The following is an 18,046-nucleotide window of genomic DNA, read 5'->3' on the forward strand; positions in this document are numbered from 1 at the left end:
GTGGGTTACTACATAGATAGCATGGAACTTTATATACCATGAGAAACAACTCTCTCTCTCTCTCTCTCTCTCTCGTGTATGGTTTTCAGGTGCTTTGTTCTGTGAATGTAGACTTGACAGTTTTCGGTTTGTAAGAGAATGGGAGAAGGAGAGATTCTTGCAATTTATAATTGATCATTGTGCTGGACTGGGGGAGTGGTTTGATGGTCGATTGTGTGAGTACTTGTAGATTCTTGTAATTTCTGGATGCAGAATACTGCAAACCAGGAATATTCAAGCTAGCATGAGTTTGTTTCATCGAGAAAGATGGATCAACAAGAGGCTTTTTTTTATTTTTCAGGTTTTTCATTTTTATATTTACTTGTGTACAAGCGAATCGATTTTAATTTGGGTAAATTGCAGTCACCTTATCTGGCTTTTGTATAATTACAAGTATTTTCTTATTATTTAAAAAATTACAAATATCATCTTCCTTTTTGACAACCTTGTAATGAGTTCTTTGAACTATTAAAAAATTAGAAAGACTATTCTATCAACCATTCCGGACAAAATTATCTTTGATCTTTCTCCGCCTTCAATTATGAGTTCTTTGATATTTATATCCATTTTAAATTTGGCTTTGTATTAATTTTATTCATTTATATATATGTAGGGAAATTTTCAATATTTTTGTTTACTTCATTCAATCATATAATAAGAATTTTCAAGCTACTATAATTTTGTTGTCTAACATATATATATATATATGTTTATATATATATATATATACATTTCAAATATTTAAGTTTCGTTAAATTGAAATCATCATAGGATAGAGCCCCAAATCAAATTTTAAATATTTTTTTTTTCGGTAATGGTAAATTTCATTAATAAAAATATGGTACAGTACAACAATTAATTGGGTAGTCCCTCGACAGGCCAAGGGATATGCCATAGTCTATAAAGGGCCCATGTACTAATCGAACCGGAAAGATTAAGGCTCAGAATCCTCTGCTTAACATCATCAATAATATGAGAAGCCAAAACATTAGGCGGGTGTTCACTTTGTTGGAATCGTCTGGAGTTTCTTTCTCGCCACAAATGGTAAACCAATGATCCAAGTAATGCTCGGTATGCTGCATTGATGATATGCTTCCCTCTCCATTTTTTTACTGCCCATTCCACATCCATTGCCCATGTGCGATTGGGCCAATCGAATCGAATTATTTCCCGTATGGCTATAAGGCATCTTCTGCTATATCGGCATCGGAAGAATAAATGATTATGTGTCTCGGTTGTTTCTTCATCACAAAGAATACACCCTCCAATGTGTGTGAGCCAGGGTTTGTCTGTCGTTGGCAGTTTTTCCTGAAAAGCCATCCATAGGATAAAACAATGTCGTGGGATCTTCAGTGAACCCGAAAGTAGTGACGTCCAGCCTACTTTTGGTCCGGGCGGGCAGATAAGTCTGTATAGGGCTTGGGCTGTGGGTCGGCCATCCGGGAAATGCCAAATGATTCTATCTTCTCCACCATGGATCTCGGGTAGTGTATAAATAATCTGAAGGCATTCCAAATCCGTTATGAGGGGCCAATGCCATTGGCCCTCTTCAATAACCGTATTGAGTTTGGTAGATTCATCAAGCCCAAGTAAACTCGGTCCTCGTGGAAATCGAGAAATCAGGGGGCCCAGGTGATGCCATGGATCCTTCCACAGAAAGATGTTCCTCCCATCTCCAATATAACACTCCACCATTGGTTTGATAAGGCTGTGTAGACGAAGTGCTTTCTCCAACCCCACGATCCACTCTTCTCGTCAACAGTCCAAATGGAATTATTGTGTAGTCGTCCGAGCTGTAGCCACTCAACCAAGATAGACGTTCGGTCACATCTAATGACATCACACAACTTCTTAGTCATTAGTGCTCGGTTCATCGCATCAATATCTTTAATTCCAAGGCCTCCTTGCCCAATCGGTTTCCAAACATCCTCCCACGCAACTTTGGCATAACCCGTCATTGAGGTGCCTTTCCAAAGGAACCTTCGAAGGCGTTTCTCAACTTCCTTAATGATCGCCTTCGGTAGTATGAATGCAGAAGCCCAATAAATGCTCAATGCTGAAAGTACAGATTTAATGATTTGTACCCGCCCAGCATATGATAGCGACATACCCTCCCATCCCGCAATACGTGCATCAATTTTGGACAGAAGTGGCTGACAGTCTGATATAGTCAATCTAGATGAGATTAAAGGAAGGCCTAAGTACCTCATCGGGAGATGTCCCTCCTGAAATCCCAAGAGCGATAAGCAACTGACCTTTCCTTTCGTGTGCAGACCGGGATATAATAATGTGGCTTTTTTGAATATTCAACCGAAGGCCAGACCATTCAGCAAATCGGTCCAGTCCCACCTTAAGGACTCTGACCGAGTCCAAATCAGCTCTACAAAACAGCAGGAGATCATCCGCAAATCCCAGTTGGAATACTCTTGCTAGCTCACACTTCCAGTGATATGTGAATTGCATATCCTGCTCAATTAATTGCAGATAACCAATATGCAGAACTTCCATAACAAGCACAAACAGGAATGGGGATAAGGGATCTCCTTGACGAAGTCCTCTCGTTCCATCAAAGAACCCATGAGGATTTCCATTAAGTCCAACCGAAAAAGAGGTCGTCGAGATGCATTCCTCTATCCACCTTGTGAAGGTTGGTGGAAACCCAAATAGTTGCAAGGTCGCCACAAGGAAGTCCCATTCAACCGTGTCATAGGCCTTTCTAATGTCCACTTTAAGTGCGCATCTAGGGGGAAGTCGCGTCTGATTATATCCTGTGAACAGTTCCTGAGCAAGCAGAATGTTGTCTCCAATGCTTCGTCCCGGGATAAACGCTGCCTGACTCGGATTGATTAACTTGTCCAGCACCACATTCAATCGTTGGACAAGTAATTTAGCAATGATCTTATATAAAACATTGCAGCATGATATAGGTCTAAAATCACCAACAGTCATAGGATTATGTACCTTTGGGATTAAAGCCAATAATGTAGAATTAACTTGCTTAAGAAGTTTCCCGGTGGTGAAGAAATTCAGTACCGCCCTTGTAACCTCGGTCCCCACCACTGGCCAGGCTGCCTTAAAGAATCCAGATGAGTATCCGTCAGGGCCTGGAGCCTTGTCCTCAGAAATGTCGAACACGGCATTCTTCACATCTTCCGGTGTAAAAGGTAAACATAACTGGCGTGCCTCCTCGTTGGTAATAATATGCCTCGCCCAAGGTCTGAGATAGGTAATATCCACCAATGTTTGACGTCTGTTACCTCCTAAGAGGTTTTGATAATAGGATACAAACTCATGTATAACCTCCTCCGGTTCTGCGTGAGTGCTTCCATTTTCATCATTGATCTGCAAGATCCTCCTCGCCGCCCTCCTTTGAGCGATCTTGCGGAAGAAAATCCTGGAGCATTGGTCACCCCCCTTCATCCACTGCATCTTAGCTCTTTGCTGTAGCATAATTTGTTCTATCTTGACCGCTTTAGCATACACAAAACGACAGCAGTGTTCAAGGTAGAGGAATAGTCCATTTTGTCTGTCCGAGCTCACCAAGTTTTGTGCCTCCTCGAGAAATCCCTTCGCCAATTGGACGTTATGTGACAAATCCCCTTTGTTCCTCCTTTGTTGTCTGAAGACCGGTTTCAGGGCCTTAAGTTTACGTGTCACCGCATACATAGGCACGCCAATCACCTCATGTTGCCAAATATTCTGGACACTGGGGATGAAATCAGGCGATAGGGTTAGGTAATTATCGAACCGAAACGTACCTCGATTGTTATGATGCTGTGAGTCCCCAAATAAGACCAACGGCGAGTGGTCCGAAGTACGGGGTGTAAGACTATGATATGATGAAGTAGGAAACCGTGCTAGCCAGCGATCATTGATGAGTATCCTATCCAATCGTTTCCATAGGCTCCTCGTAGACGTGCTGCAATTGTGCCAAGTATACCATTCACCTTGCATAGGCATTGGCAACAATCCAGCTTCCTGAATACTATTGTTGAAATCTTCCATAGCAATCCTTATATCTCCCGAGTTGCCACACACCTCATTAATCTTGCGGACTGCATTGAAATCTCCTCCCACCAGCCATGGAACGTCCGTGCACTGTGTGGCAAGGGTTTGTAGAGAATTCCATAAGGCACGTCGACCACTCACTTCAGAAGCACCATAAACAACAGTAATGATAGCAATTTCATTGTCAGCCCTATTCGTGACTCGACAATGTATGAATTGTTCACCCAAATCAAGAATATGGACATCAATAGCATTATCATCCCATGCAAGCCATATACGGTTTCCCACATTTGCATAGTCAACAAACCATTTCCATTGAGGTAGTAGAAAAGATTGAATATGCATCACATTAGTAATACGAACGCGAGTTTCAAGGATGCCCAAGAAGTGTAACCTGTATTCCGAGACGAGATCCTTTAAAGCGAGCTGATGGTCTCGTTTATTCAGCCCACGTACATTCCAGACGGCAATATTCAGCATGGGTCATGTCCAATGGGGTTGCTTGTATTAGGACCCCCAGATTGCTCATCTGTATCGTCAATAAGATGTAGAGCTTCAAACGCATTATAAATGACCACTTCCTTACCCCGATTATCCTGGCTATTAGTATTACTTCCAGTAGGGTTATCACCATTCTTCATACCATTAACCACCTCACAGTCCTGACGCGGCTTCCGTACCCTAATGTGTTCGGTTGTGGCCCGGGCGGTGGAAGGTTTTGGTACATACACAGCCACCGGTGGTTTTGTTGTTTTCTTGGGTTTAGTGAGTGGACATTCCTTAGTCGAGTGCCCCATTGTCATACAATCCAAGCATTTTTTTGGGAGCCATTCGTATTCGACGTCCACTTTGCATGGTGTCTCCCCGCCATCTTCATCTGGAGTCATGATGATGACATGATTTGGTAAATTCTGTGAGACGTCCACCATCACGCATACTCGAGCGAAGTCCAATCTCGTGCATGCTCTGGTTATCGCATCCGGATAAAGTGGTTTTCCTACTCCACTCGCGACAGTACTCAATCCATCTGTTGTCCAAAATTCCATCGGAAGGTGCCTAAGCTTGATCCAAACGGGCGCTTGTGTATGTTTTAGTTTCCTCATGGCCATCCCTGGTTGCCATTTCTGGAGAACAATTGGTTGTCCTTGAAGGAGAACAAACTATACTAGTGGAGATATTTTTTTTAAAAAATTAGATGGACCGAAAAAAGAAATAAAAATCTGAAAGTTTAAAGTAATATATACAAAAAAAAAAAAAACACAAGGATAATCACTAATCATGTCAAATAAAAAAAAATAGTGAAATTGGTTTTCTGGAAAAAATAAAATAAAAATTATTGAGTGTACTTATATTTATATTGATATTTTCTTGAATAAAATGTTACAATTATTATGTTTATCTTTATCATTGAGTAAATTATAATTGAATTTTTCTAAGATTTTTTTATAATTATAAATACTTTCTCGTTATTTGGAAAATTACAAATATCTTTTTAAAATTAAAAATCGTCTAACAAATATTACTCATGACAATCCATTATAAAAATATTTACTAGACGTCCATTAATTTTAAAAAATATTTATAATATTTTAAATAATAAATTATTATTTTTAATTATGATAAACCTCTATTGTAATTTATCCTGTATTAAATGACTTCATCGGTAGATTTTGACCACATTGTTAAGCAATTTACAAACAGTTGAAGGCGCAATCCGCAAAATTGAGGATTGTAGCGTGTCGGGTCGGTCTAAAACTTGAAGTCTGTAAATGGGCATCCGGATCGGGTGAAGCTTGAACCCGTATAAAGCGTTGCACCTCTTTTGCTTTTCCGCTCTCTCTCTCTGGACTGGGAGCAGAAGGAAGCCGAGAAGGACTACGGAAAGCTTCTGGACTCTGCAATTTCGTCCATCAGATTTCAGTATTTGCAGAATTGTTTGCTTGTAATCAGTGAATAGCAGAAGAAAAGCTGGAAAAATCAGGGAGTGAAGATGAGGAAGCGAGATTTAGCAATTCTGATGCTATCTGCTTTCGCCATTTTCTTCTCTCTTCAGGTATACGAGCAAATGCAAAACCTTGCGTAAACCCTGACAGCAGATTTTTACTTTTTTTGCTCTAATTTTTTTCGTTGATTATTGCCCTTTGTTTCCTGTATATATGGTGTGTGATTGACTGTTAATTAATGAAATGTAGCACGAGGGTGATTTTTCGTTCAAAGAGGCCTGGGTTCATCTTTCCGATGAGTATCCAATAAAGTACGAGGCTGATCGTCTCCCGCCGCCAATTGTCGCGGATTTGAACGGCGATGGGAAAAAGGAGGTTCTTGTGGCTACCCACGATGCGAAAATCCAGGTATTCTGGACTTGTGCTTTTCTTTCTGTAGAGTTCTCTAAAATCATTATAATTCTAATAATCAATACAATGCCCTTGACAGCTCCTAAGTTAGCTTGTAAATGCAATTTTTGCTAGAGCTCGCTATTGTAACAGCTAGCCATAGTGATGCTATGCTCAAATTTCTTTGTAGACTGTCGCAAGTCATGCTATAGTAATGTCAAAAGAAAGAAATGTTTGATACTACTGCAATCCTTGTTGATTTTCTTATGGTTCTATTTGCACCTTGAGCTATGGAGCTAATAATCTTCCTTTTTGGGAACCATGCTGATTATATTATTAGGTTTTGGAACCTCATCTGAGACGCGTGGATGAAGGGTTTAGTGAAGCGCGTGTCCTAGCAGAAGTTTCTCTTTTGCCTGACAAACTCCGCATCGCCACAGGAAGGCGTGCTGTGGCAATGGCTACTGGAGTTGTTGACAAGAATTACGATAAAAGGGAACCACGAAAGCAGGTGTTAGTTGTAGTGACATCAGGCTGGTCCGTTATGTGCTTCGATCATAACCTGAAGAAGCTGTGGGATATAAATCTCCAGGTGCATGAGACTTACTTTAAACTGTATACTAGATAATAGATAAGTCTCCTTTTGTATGCTTCTGCTCTTAAGCCAGGTCCAGCTTCTTTAATCTACTAATTCCTTTTGCTGTTTGACAGAAGGATTTTCCCCATAATGCTCATCATAGGGAGATTGCTATCTCGATTAGTAATTACACATTGAGGCATGGAGATGCCGGCTTGGTGATTGTTGGTGGCCGCATGGAGATGCAGCCTCATGTATGTAGCTTATCCTTTTCCATTGTACACACTGAGTTATGCTTCTAGTTAAGGGCTTCCAGTCAAATTCTTTTGGCCAACCGCCAACAAGGATTTAGGATGCTGTCCTTTATGATGCCTTTAACATATTGAGTTTTGATAGTTTCATTAACATATGTGGACAACTAAAAATGTACGTAGTACATTTGGGTGTATATCTGGTTAATGATCTCAATCCATTTTTGCTTGCACATATGGTAAAAGGGTTCACCTTATGCCTTTTCGGTTTGTTACCAAGAAGAGATACCACATAAGTATTTGTACCGCCACACTGTCTCCTGCTTCTTGGTTCATAATATTTCAAATTTCTTGCACTTCGTATTGCTTTATCTTATGGCTACTTGAAGCATGCTAACTATTAATTGGTGGATTGCCGAGCTGTAAGATTTAGGATATGAAGTTCTCAATGCAAATCCAAGTTGCTAATTGATATTGACAAATTATATGTATAGTGTAAATTGCTTTATCCATCCTGGAGAGTCCTGTAGGTTAGGAGAGAAACTTCATTTTCAATGTGGAATGTAAATGTTAAACAAGCAATTTGCATTTTCAAGTCTGAACCTACAGAGTTACCTTTTTACCTATTTGATTCTTGCAAAGATTGATGAGTTACTTAAGATGGAGTGAGCTTGTACTTTTATCAATTGTCATTTATTTCTTATTTTGAATGATCTGAATCTGAATTAGTTGCTTTGTTGATAGTATTGCAGTTCTTGGGTTCTGTTACTTGTTCAACTAATGGAGTTCAGTTGGTAGTGGTCCATACCTATAGTTTCTTGTCTTTATTGGGAAAATTCTTATTTACTCCTTTTCTTGCCTGAATTAGTTCATGCTACTGTTTCACAACAAATACCTGGGTTTTTAGGCCAATGTCTTTTCCACTCAGGATCCCTATTATAATGAGTTTGTGTTTTTCCTTAGATGCATTTAGATCCTTTTGAGGAGATTGAAATGGCGGAAAAGATTGCTGAGGAACACAGAAGAAGTGCCACCGAAAAGGATGTAAGGACGATTCTCATCTCTCTGATGCCAATTCTTTTGTGCTTTTGATCTTTTTTTGGCTAATGTGTAAGAGTACTCCAGGTGTATATCCAAATTTTAGTCTATTAAGGTTATCTATCCTATTTTCTTCTGGAGCTTTCCCCTTAGAGTTGCTTTTATGTCCACCTTTCGGTCTTTTTCTGCATTCTTGTGGAATTATGATGAGCTTCAAGTTGTAAAAGAAACTCTGTTGCTACTTAAGAGTTCTATTCGGTTGAGTGAACCTATCATCATAAAATTGCCAAGCTAGTTTAAAGGAAACATCTACAGAAAAAGAACAATAATAACAGTACTACCTCAATTATTAAGACGAAAAGGAAGGATATGCTTACTACCTCATTTATTGGTTAATAATGCTAAATAATCTATAACCTGAACGAAGATCTGTCTGTGCCTTTCTGGGAAATTATACTGTCCTGCTTCGACTTTACTAAAATATGTATTGATCTTACTTTGTGATTTTAGTTTATTCCTTTTTTGCTGAGTATGGTATGTTTTGCAACGCATAATCCAGATAAAAACATTCAGGAACCACATAATGTTTCTAGCAACATAATTTTGCACCACCATGTTATTCGTTATGCAAAATAAGCATCTGATAGAAACATGAAATATAATGTGCTCCTGTCTAATTTTTTGAATAAGGATAAACATCTCTTATTGAGTTGAATGGATGAGAAGTAAAGACTTTATCACAAGTATAGGAGGTCATATGTTCCAAATATTTGTCGTCTCTTGAAGTTTTGAATGTGCATATTACATGGCTGGTATTCTTATCATTTTCCATGATATGCATTATTTTAATTGTCTTCCTTTTCAGGCTTCTGAAAATGCAGGGACAACTGATTTACGACACTTTGCTTTGTATGCATTTGCTGGTCGAAGTGGTGAACTACGGTGGACAAGAAAGAATGAGGTTATTTTATATTTTCTTGACGGATCCTTTTTCACTTCCCAAATTTAGAAATGTGACTTCCACTTTTATATATTGCTTTAAGTGTCAGTGAGAGATGAAAGCCTTGAGTTTGAAAAGGTCACTATCTGCCTTCTAGCTTGATTGCTTCTCTCATTTTTGTTTTTTAACAGACCAAAACAGTATGAAAGGTTTCTTTTATCTTTGTCATAGATGAGAATTCCTCTGTGCTACCAGATTTATTGTGGATCACAACAAGAAGTGTATGAACTAAGGAATATTTGGACTCAATTATAGAAAATGTGAATATCACTACTGACTTAAATCAAGGACACAATTCCAAAATAAAGACAAGAATTCTCCTTTGTTTATTTCAGTAGAACTTTTGATTGTAGGAAATTTCTTAAACACCTGCCATTAATATGATATATCAAGATATACTATATTTAAGACTGATTTGGGCTGTGAGGTGTTCATCAAAAGAAGTATATAGTAGTCAGAACTCAGAAGTTCTTTATTCAAACTCTCTCCTAATGGCTTGCCTAACTTGTTATTTTAGGAAATTCCTCTTTATTCAAACTCTCTCCTAATGGCTTGCCTCACTTGGACAGGACAAACCCGCACTGTATTTTCTGTGTTTCATGACCATAGATTCTTACCCTTTCCCTATTGTGTATGCATATGTAATGGTGTCAGGAAAGTCTTTCTCTTTCAAATGTAGATGTGCTCTGCAACTTGTAACTTTGATAATGTCTAATTTTTATGATGTTAGATTAATACATAAATGACTTGTTTCCTTCTTCTAGCTCTTTGTTCGTGATGTGTATATCTTTCACCAAGCTCGTTTTGACTTTAACCTTGCAGAAGATTGAGGCTGAATCATCCGATGCATCACAATTGATTCCACAGCACAATTACAAGCTTGATGTCCATGCCTTGAACACTCGTCATCCAGGAGAGGTATTGATTAACTGCTAAACGAGATACTCTTCAAAATTGCTGAAGATTAATTGAAATATATTTTTTGGTGATCATCTTTTGTCTTATTTGATCTGTGGCTTTGGTTTCTCTTGACAAAAGATTGTGAAAGATGGGGCAGAAAGACGTCATGAAAGTTTTACTAATGCACTTTTCTTCGTGAAAACCGTAGTAAAGATTGTGATTTTGATGACCGACATTGTTTTTGGTCAAGTTGACGAATACCTATGGGACTTAAAACAAATGAAGTTTTAGGATTCCTTAACTGGATGATGCAGGATGGATGCTACTTTTTGCCTTTTTAAGAAGTTTGTAACGAATTTTGGTTGGATATTAGTTGGTGAGATTGAGGTAATTAAACGTGGGGTTTGAAATACATCAACTTGATGCTGGAAACAGGTGATTCTTGGGTCCTGATGCCTGTCACTTTTAAGTATAAGATTAGAAGAGGATTCAACCTTCTAGCATTGGGAGAATTTCACTCCACAAAATCTCCTTTGTTGTTCAATAAGCTGTTACAGTGTGGTAATTGGTGCGATGGTTCAATGAGATATACTGTTGTATTTAGATTTTTTATTAAAATCAGTTGAAAAGTGAATCTGATCTTTTTCCCTTTCATTATTTTGTGTCTGCCAATTGAGAGCTTCTTTACGCATTTCTTTTTGTCATGAATGTAGGTCCTGCATATGTGAAATTATGTCATTGTTGATGCATGTTTATTTTTTAATTCTGCAAATGTGATTTATCAATGAGTTTGTTTAAATGTCTTCCACGGCAGTTTGAGTGCAGGGAGTTCAGAGAATCCATTCTAGGAGTCATGCCACACCATTGGGTAAGCATGGCGTTATATATATATGTCGCAGAATCAAACGGCTGATGTAAAGCCCAGTTGTGAACCTGATATGTGCTTGAATTATATTTTTATCAGGATCGCCGGGAAGACACATTGTTGAAGCTGGCACATTTCAGGCGCCACAAGAGGAAAACACTGAAGAAATTATCTGGCAGGTCCACCACCTATCCATATCACAAGCCTGAAGAGAAACATTCTCCTGGAAAGGACATGAGCAAAAAAGTCTCAAACGTGATTGAGAAGGCAGTTAATATTGCTAAATCTGCAAAAACAAAGAAGGTGAGATTGCAAGGTTTGTCTTATTAGTTGGTTTAAAATATATTGCCCTATTTATTCACTTAAATGCAGACAATGTTGAATGATCGTTTGATTGCAAATGACCAAATTCTACATGTCTATCCCAGCATGGGAAAAAGTTAAGCTCTTTAATTTGATATTTTGCGCCATTGCATGATTGAAGCTGCTAATATCCAATTTTCAAACCATGTACCCTTAATGAAGAAAAATTTTATAAGAGAACAAAGTGTTGCTGCTGATATTGAAGAACTTCTTTGCTCAGTTTTTTTTTTCCTCAGTAAATTTGAGGAAGATGTAAAATTGATTAACTATTGCTTCCACAAAAATGATTTTCTTTCATGGGTCATATAAGTAACATAATGCAACCCTGTTCAGTGAATTTAATAATTTTTAGAGTATTATATGGCTTTCAGCCGGTAGTTGTTGCAGCCTTTACCAATCACTTCATTTACATTATTGTGCAGCCTACACCTTATGTACCTACCATAACAAATTACACTCAGCTCTGGTGGGTGCCTAATGTTGTCGTTGCTCATGAAAAGGAAGGGATTGAAGCAGTTCATTTGGCATCTGGACGCACCCTATGTAAGGTAAAAATCAGATTAAAATAGCTTTATTCCTAAGTTTCAATGACATCTGCAGCCAAAGACTAGTAGAGACGCTACTGAAATGAGACTTTTTGTGCATATGACATTCTCTCAATGCTTTTTAATTTGGATGGATCAGTAGAGCATGTTCAACATAATAAATAGTCCTTTTGCTGTGAAGCTTAAGTAGTCATGTCAATGGTGCATTGTCGTTATTGTGTTGATATCTAGGTGATGATCATTGCTCCTTTAAAGCATTGCGCCCTGGATTTCATCAGGACTATTAACGTATTCTCTGAAATATGCATATCATTTTGCTAAAGTATGTTTGCATGCTTTGTTATTAGTGTACGTTTTAATACAAACCACATGACATGAAATTTTATTTACATCATCCATCCAGCTACATCTTCAAGAAGGTGGCCTTCATGCTGATATTAATGGAGATGGTGTCTTAGATCATGTACAGGTTAGCTTTCACCAGGCTTTTTGTTTATTAAGTATGTCTTATAAGTTCTTTCTGTTCCCTGTTACCAATGCATTTCATTAAAGCCACAGGTAGCATTTAGCCCAATTTTTTGTCTTTTTAAGTTTCTTTTTTGTAAGTTTTTATTTCTTATTAGCAGTGCATTTTACCAAAGCGGCAGCTTTTTAATTTCTCTCAGTAAAATGTTTGTTCCTTTGTGAAGAATTATCTTCATATTCCAATTGTATCTTGTACACCCACTCTTGCATATGGAGGTGAAACACTGTAGTGGTTATGAATAAATTATATAACTTAGTCATACTTAATAGTTGTCCTGTCTAAATTGGAAGTCCAACTTTGACAAGAGTTGAAATTTTCTCCTGTTACGGTTGGCATGTTTACAAAGCCTATTTTTTCCCCAGCACACTTTTTGGCCTTAACTCATATTGGCCACATATTACTGTCAACATTGTATGCAGTTCTTACCCCAATCTAGGCAGTTTGATAGGTGTTTATTGGTGAGATTTTGATGCCCCTCCTTTGGTTCAAAGACCAAAATCTACTATGAATTTATATATCAGATCAGGTGGTTTGGGCATCTTGTTGATCGGCTTTAGGTGTCTAATTGCAATATGACTGGAAGTAATCCATGTTCACCACTCTGTTCCGTGGTTTGATAGATCACATGCGTCTCATTCTCTAAGTTTTGTACACTTAAGCATTGTAGTTCAACTCGTCATTTGTATTGACGAAGTGAGAAATGTTCTCGTCCTTAAACATACAGAAGAGAAAACTGAATTGCTTTTTGTTTTTGGTACAAGGTGACCAGCATTTTATGGCCACCAAGGTTTTGACTTTTGCCAAGAAAAAGTAGTTGTAGTATGTATAAAAGTAGTATGCCCCGTTAGGACTTACGACATAACATAAACACTACATATGCATACCATCTTTGTTGGTGTAGAATTTTGCCTATATCGATATGCTTGAGTTTACTTATAGTTGAGTTTGGGACCTAACCAATTCTTTTTCATGATACCAGCAAAAGAATTAGAACGGATACTTGAGCTAGCAGTGCATTGAAATGTGAAATTAGTCAAATAAAACTGATTTTCTTTATTGATTAATGTTATGTTTGTCTTCCTCTAAAGGCTGTTGGAGCAAATGGTGCCGAACGGACTGTAGTGAGTGGATCAATGGAAGTGCTGCGTCCCTGTTGGGCTGTCGCAACATCAGGCGTGCCTGTTCGGGAACAGCTTTTTAATGCTTCAATATGTCATCACTCTCCTTTTAATTTATTCCAACATGGAGAGTTCTCCCGAAGCTTTAGCAGACACGCAGATGCCAGCTCGTTGGAGGTTGCCACACCCATTCTCATCCCAAGAAATGATGGTCATAGGCATCGTAAGGGAAGTCATGGCGACGTCGTCTTCCTAACAAACCGAGGGGAGGTATACGTCTTGTTTTTCTCCTTTTCCACATAAATGATAATGAACCTTATACTGAAATGCTTGTTCTCGAAGCTTTCTTCGGTTAGTGCAGATGTTTGGAGTGAGAATTACGGGATAAATGCCTTTTTGGTCCTTAGATATTGTCTCTAATGCGATTTTGGTTCTCAAACAATTTAAGGCTGCAATTTGGGTCCCAAACTTTAATTTTTTTGGCACTTTTGGTCTTTTGTTAACTTTTACGTTAAACTTAGAAATTTCATTTAAAGTGTATTTTCCTCTCATTTTGTGGTGTTTTTCAAGTTGTAATCCAATGCATCCAATTTTTTTATTTTTCTTCAAATTTCAAAAGTTAATAAACCAAAAAAAATAAATTTGAGCAACAAATTTTCTAAATAATCTTAACAAAAAAGTGTCAATAATAGGAAAATTTATTTTTGGTTTATTCTCTTTTGCAGTTTGAAGAAAAATAGAAAAAATGGGTGCATTGGATTATAATTTGAAAAACCCCATAAAATGGGAGAAAAATAGCAATTTTTTTCACTTTAAATAAAGTTTCCAAGTTTAATGGACAAGTTAAAGTGCCAAAAGTGCCAAAAGAAAGTTAAAGTTTGAGGACTAAAATTGCAACCTTAAATTGTTTGAAGATTAAAATCGCATTAGTGACTACATTTGAGGACAAAAAATGCATTTATCCCGAAAATTATAATATATTTTAACTTCTCCATTGTATGGTAATTTCATATCAACTTTTTCAGAACTGGCAGACTAAGATGCACATTTTTCCAGGTGACATCATACTCTCCAGGCGTGCATGGACACGATGCCATCTGGAACTGGCAGCTCTTAACAGGCGCTACATGGTCTAACCTGCCATCTCCATCTGGCATGACGGAATCTACCACCGTCCCCACGCTCATGGCATTCCCATTGCGCCAACATGACAGCCAAGAACTAATTCTTGCAGCAGGAGATCAAGAAGCTGTTGTTCTATCCCCGGGAGGAAGTTTATTAACAACAGTTGATCTCCCTGCACCTGCCACACACGCGTTGGTGTGCGATGATTTCTCAAACGACGGGTTGACAGATCTTATTCTCGTGACTTCTAATGGGGTGTATGGTTTTGTTCAGACCAGGCAACCTGGGGCCCTATTCTTCAGCACCCTCGTCGGCTGCCTCATAGTCGTGATGGGAGTGTTATTTGTCTCCCAATACTTAAATTCCGGCAAGGTTAAGCCTCGGGCATCATCACCTCCGCTATGACAACCTTAAGAGCTTTGTAAACACCAAGGAAAACTTGCACAATGGAGTTTCAAGCCTGGAACCTTCAACGTGTAAAGATCGGTAGAGAAGTCGCTGTTCAGGTACGCGAATAGGTGAATGAAAGAGTTGCAAAAGTATGTTCACATAGTGGAGCTTGGTAAGCTTTCGGATTCCTTTCTTACATAATAGATTTTCACAGCTTCACTTGAAGAGCTTTCACGTGTACTGCTTGCAAGAGGTAGATTAATGTATAAAGCGTGCTTTTGATTTTGGATGGTCTGCAACCCTCAAGTACTCCAGCAATAGTATCTCAACTTACGTTTCCAATTCTCTTTGAACAATAGGATTGTCATATTATTTCATAATATTGAGTGTCTATGAAAATATAAAATTACATTTTGCCTAAAAGAGTTTCAAAATTACACTTATACTCCTCCCAAAATTCTTATTTACAACTGACCTTTTTTTAATTTGGGTTTGGAAGAAAAAGGACTGATGCTAGCAAAAAAAAATTCATAAGTTTTTAATTATATTTTTATTTAATAATAATTTTATATTTAAACTAAAAAATATAATGATTAATCTCATTTCATATATGTGTATTATAGTTATCTCTTTATAAGTACAACAATATACATAAGAATATTAAATAAAAAAAAAGTTGAATATATGTTAATTTTTTTGTTGATATCAATATTTTTTCATACCCTAATAGCAGGAGATTAGGAGTAAATGAATAATTTTTGGAGTGGGTGTAAGTGTAAGTTCAAAAGTCTTTTCGGAGAAAATATAACTTTGTATTTTCAGAGAAAGTTTAAGTGTATTAAATCAAATATAGATATATGGCGATAGTGTTACTCGGTTGAGGTTAATATTCTCTTATTTTATTTTTAAAAAATATTATTGATGTATACATTTCAATTAAAATTTCATATATATATATATAAAGGTTAATTACATTTAGACTCTTTTTTGAAAAGTAAAATTCCAATTTTCTCAAAGAAGTTTTAAAATTATACTTATATTTTCTTTAAAAATCCACTTTGTACATCTAATTTTCTTTCATTACAATTTGATTCATGTTAATATTTTTCGTTCAAATTATAATAAAAAGAGATATAAGACGGGAAATTTTTTTAGCGGTGTAAATGTAAAGTGTATAAAAATAGTTTTTGGAGCTGACGTATGTATGTAATCCATGCTTTTAACATGATGCATTTTGTTGTGAGAAAATACGTCACAAGTCTATGAAATTGATGTCTCATCACTGTCTTAAAAGGACTGCAGCCTTAATTCGTGGACGACTATGATTGATTTCATGGGCAACTTTGGTGGGTATGACCACATTATGAACTTTCAATTTAAATTAATTCAAATTAATTACCCAAAACTAAGTTAATTCTTAATATTAGGGTGGCAAATGGGTAAATTGAATTGAGTTTGGATTGGATCTAAATGAGTCGGGTTTAAAATGGGTAGGTTTCAAAATGAATTCAAGTGGGTGGGTCTAAAATGGATTGGGTTGCAAATGGGTTGGGGGATCAGTATAAATTATTTTATTAATTTTGAATTCAAATATTTCAAAATTTTACACAACAAAAAGAAGAAAGGATCATATTTGAACTAATTAAAAAAATATAATTACCACTTGTAATTCAATACGACTAAATTTGTATCATATGCCATTTATGATTAATGACATACATTAAGATTTATTTGTTAAATCATAAAATAAAAAGATATACTAAATATCTAATAAAATAGTACGTTTATCAAAATAATTTATAAAATTTTGAATGTTCATTTTGAATAAACACTAAGTCGAGCAACGAAATTGTCTATACTTATTGAGAGGAGAATTTTATTTTCATCACCTTCAGAATCATAAGATGTAATATAAAATAAAAAAAAGTCACATTAAAATATAGGATAAATTACAACGACCTCCCTTGAGATTTGTTATAATTACGAATGTCTCTTTATTATTTGAAAAATTACAAATATCCGCCCAATGTTTGATAGATTTATACAATCCATGAATGGTGGTATGAAATTGTTAACTATGTCCTTACTGTATTTAGTGAAAAATTTGAATGGGTGGATGAAAAAATTTTAAAAATTATAAAGATTATTCACTTGGTCATAAAAAAAAATTATTTTTTTTTCAAAATAAATAAAATTATGATTCTTAGTCCAAAAGAGCATTTTTAGTTAGTTTATCATAAAAAATAGATGAACACCTAACAAAGACTAATGGAATGGAATAATTGTCAGACGACTATCAAAATCAGGAGGATATTGGTAATTTTTAAAATAATAAGAATGTATTCGTAATTATGCTAAATTTCAGGAGAGTCGTTGTAATTTATTCAAAATATAAAGTATATAGAGAAAGAGAGTTGTGAGTGTGTGTTTGTATGTCACTACAAGAAAATATAATAGGGTAAACAACATTTTGCCATCCGAACTATGCCCGTTTTCACACTTGGCATCTATATTTTTTTTTGTGTCAACTTACCATCTCAACTTTGTGAAATTTACACTTTATCAAGTATGATTATTTTTTTGAGCGAAAAAATTTACATGTGCATATGTAAAAAAATATCACATCACAATAACCCTTAAATATATCACATATACACTGTATGTAATGGCTTTTTTGGACAAAAAATTTGGTGGAAAAATAATTACAAATGAGAAAGTGCAAAATTTCATAAAGTTGATATGGTAAGTCGACACAAAAAATTTTAGACACCAAAGTATAAAAACGATCATAGTTCGGATGACAAAATTTAATTTATTCAATATAATATTAGTGACAAACTATCAAGTGATAATTTATAAAATACCGTTAATATTATATATATAGTAACAATAATTCTAATCTTGTCACTATATAATTATCAATGACAAAAAATATGTATAAAGTTGTCACTAAATAAAATTAGTGACA

The 18,046-nt window shown here is 36.3% G+C and overlaps 1 protein-coding gene across 1 annotated transcript; it reads left to right on the forward strand.

Annotated features, from left to right (window-relative positions):
- Positions 1-5,861: 5,861 nt before the first annotated feature.
- On the forward strand, positions 5,862-15,420 carry LOC105165741 (FG-GAP repeat-containing protein). The gene is made up of 13 exons (XM_011084857.3): positions 5,862-6,100; positions 6,240-6,398; positions 6,721-6,972; positions 7,092-7,211; positions 8,172-8,252; positions 9,112-9,207; positions 10,069-10,164; positions 10,961-11,014; positions 11,111-11,314; positions 11,797-11,922; positions 12,323-12,388; positions 13,534-13,833; positions 14,620-15,420. Exons 1-13 carry the CDS (start codon positions 6,038-6,040, stop codon positions 15,091-15,093), a joined length of 2,091 nt encoding a protein of 696 aa, XP_011083159.1. The 5' UTR covers positions 5,862-6,037; the 3' UTR covers positions 15,094-15,420.
- Positions 15,421-18,046: the final 2,626 nt, after the last annotated feature.

This window comes from Sesamum indicum, linkage group LG6 (genome assembly GCF_026168435.1).
Source record: "Sesamum indicum cultivar Baizhima isolate 11 linkage group LG6, ASM2616843v1, whole genome shotgun sequence".
NCBI classification, from domain to species: domain Eukaryota; kingdom Viridiplantae; phylum Streptophyta; class Magnoliopsida; order Lamiales; family Pedaliaceae; genus Sesamum; species Sesamum indicum.

What these genes read in the sequence shown, in the direction of transcription:
- LOC105165741 (XM_011084857.3), top strand. Translation starts at nt 6,038, where the DNA reads ATGAGGAAGCGAGATTTAGCAATTCTGATGCTATCTGCTTTCGCCATT. An exon ending in GCATGGAGATGCAGCCTCAT is followed by an intron (nt 7,212 to 8,171) that starts GTATGTAGCTTA and finishes GTTTTTCCTTAG; the next exon opens with ATGCATTTAGATCCTTTTGA. An exon ending in GAGTCATGCCACACCATTGG is followed by an intron (nt 11,015 to 11,110) that starts GTAAGCATGGCG and finishes TATTTTTATCAG; the next exon opens with GATCGCCGGGAAGACACATT.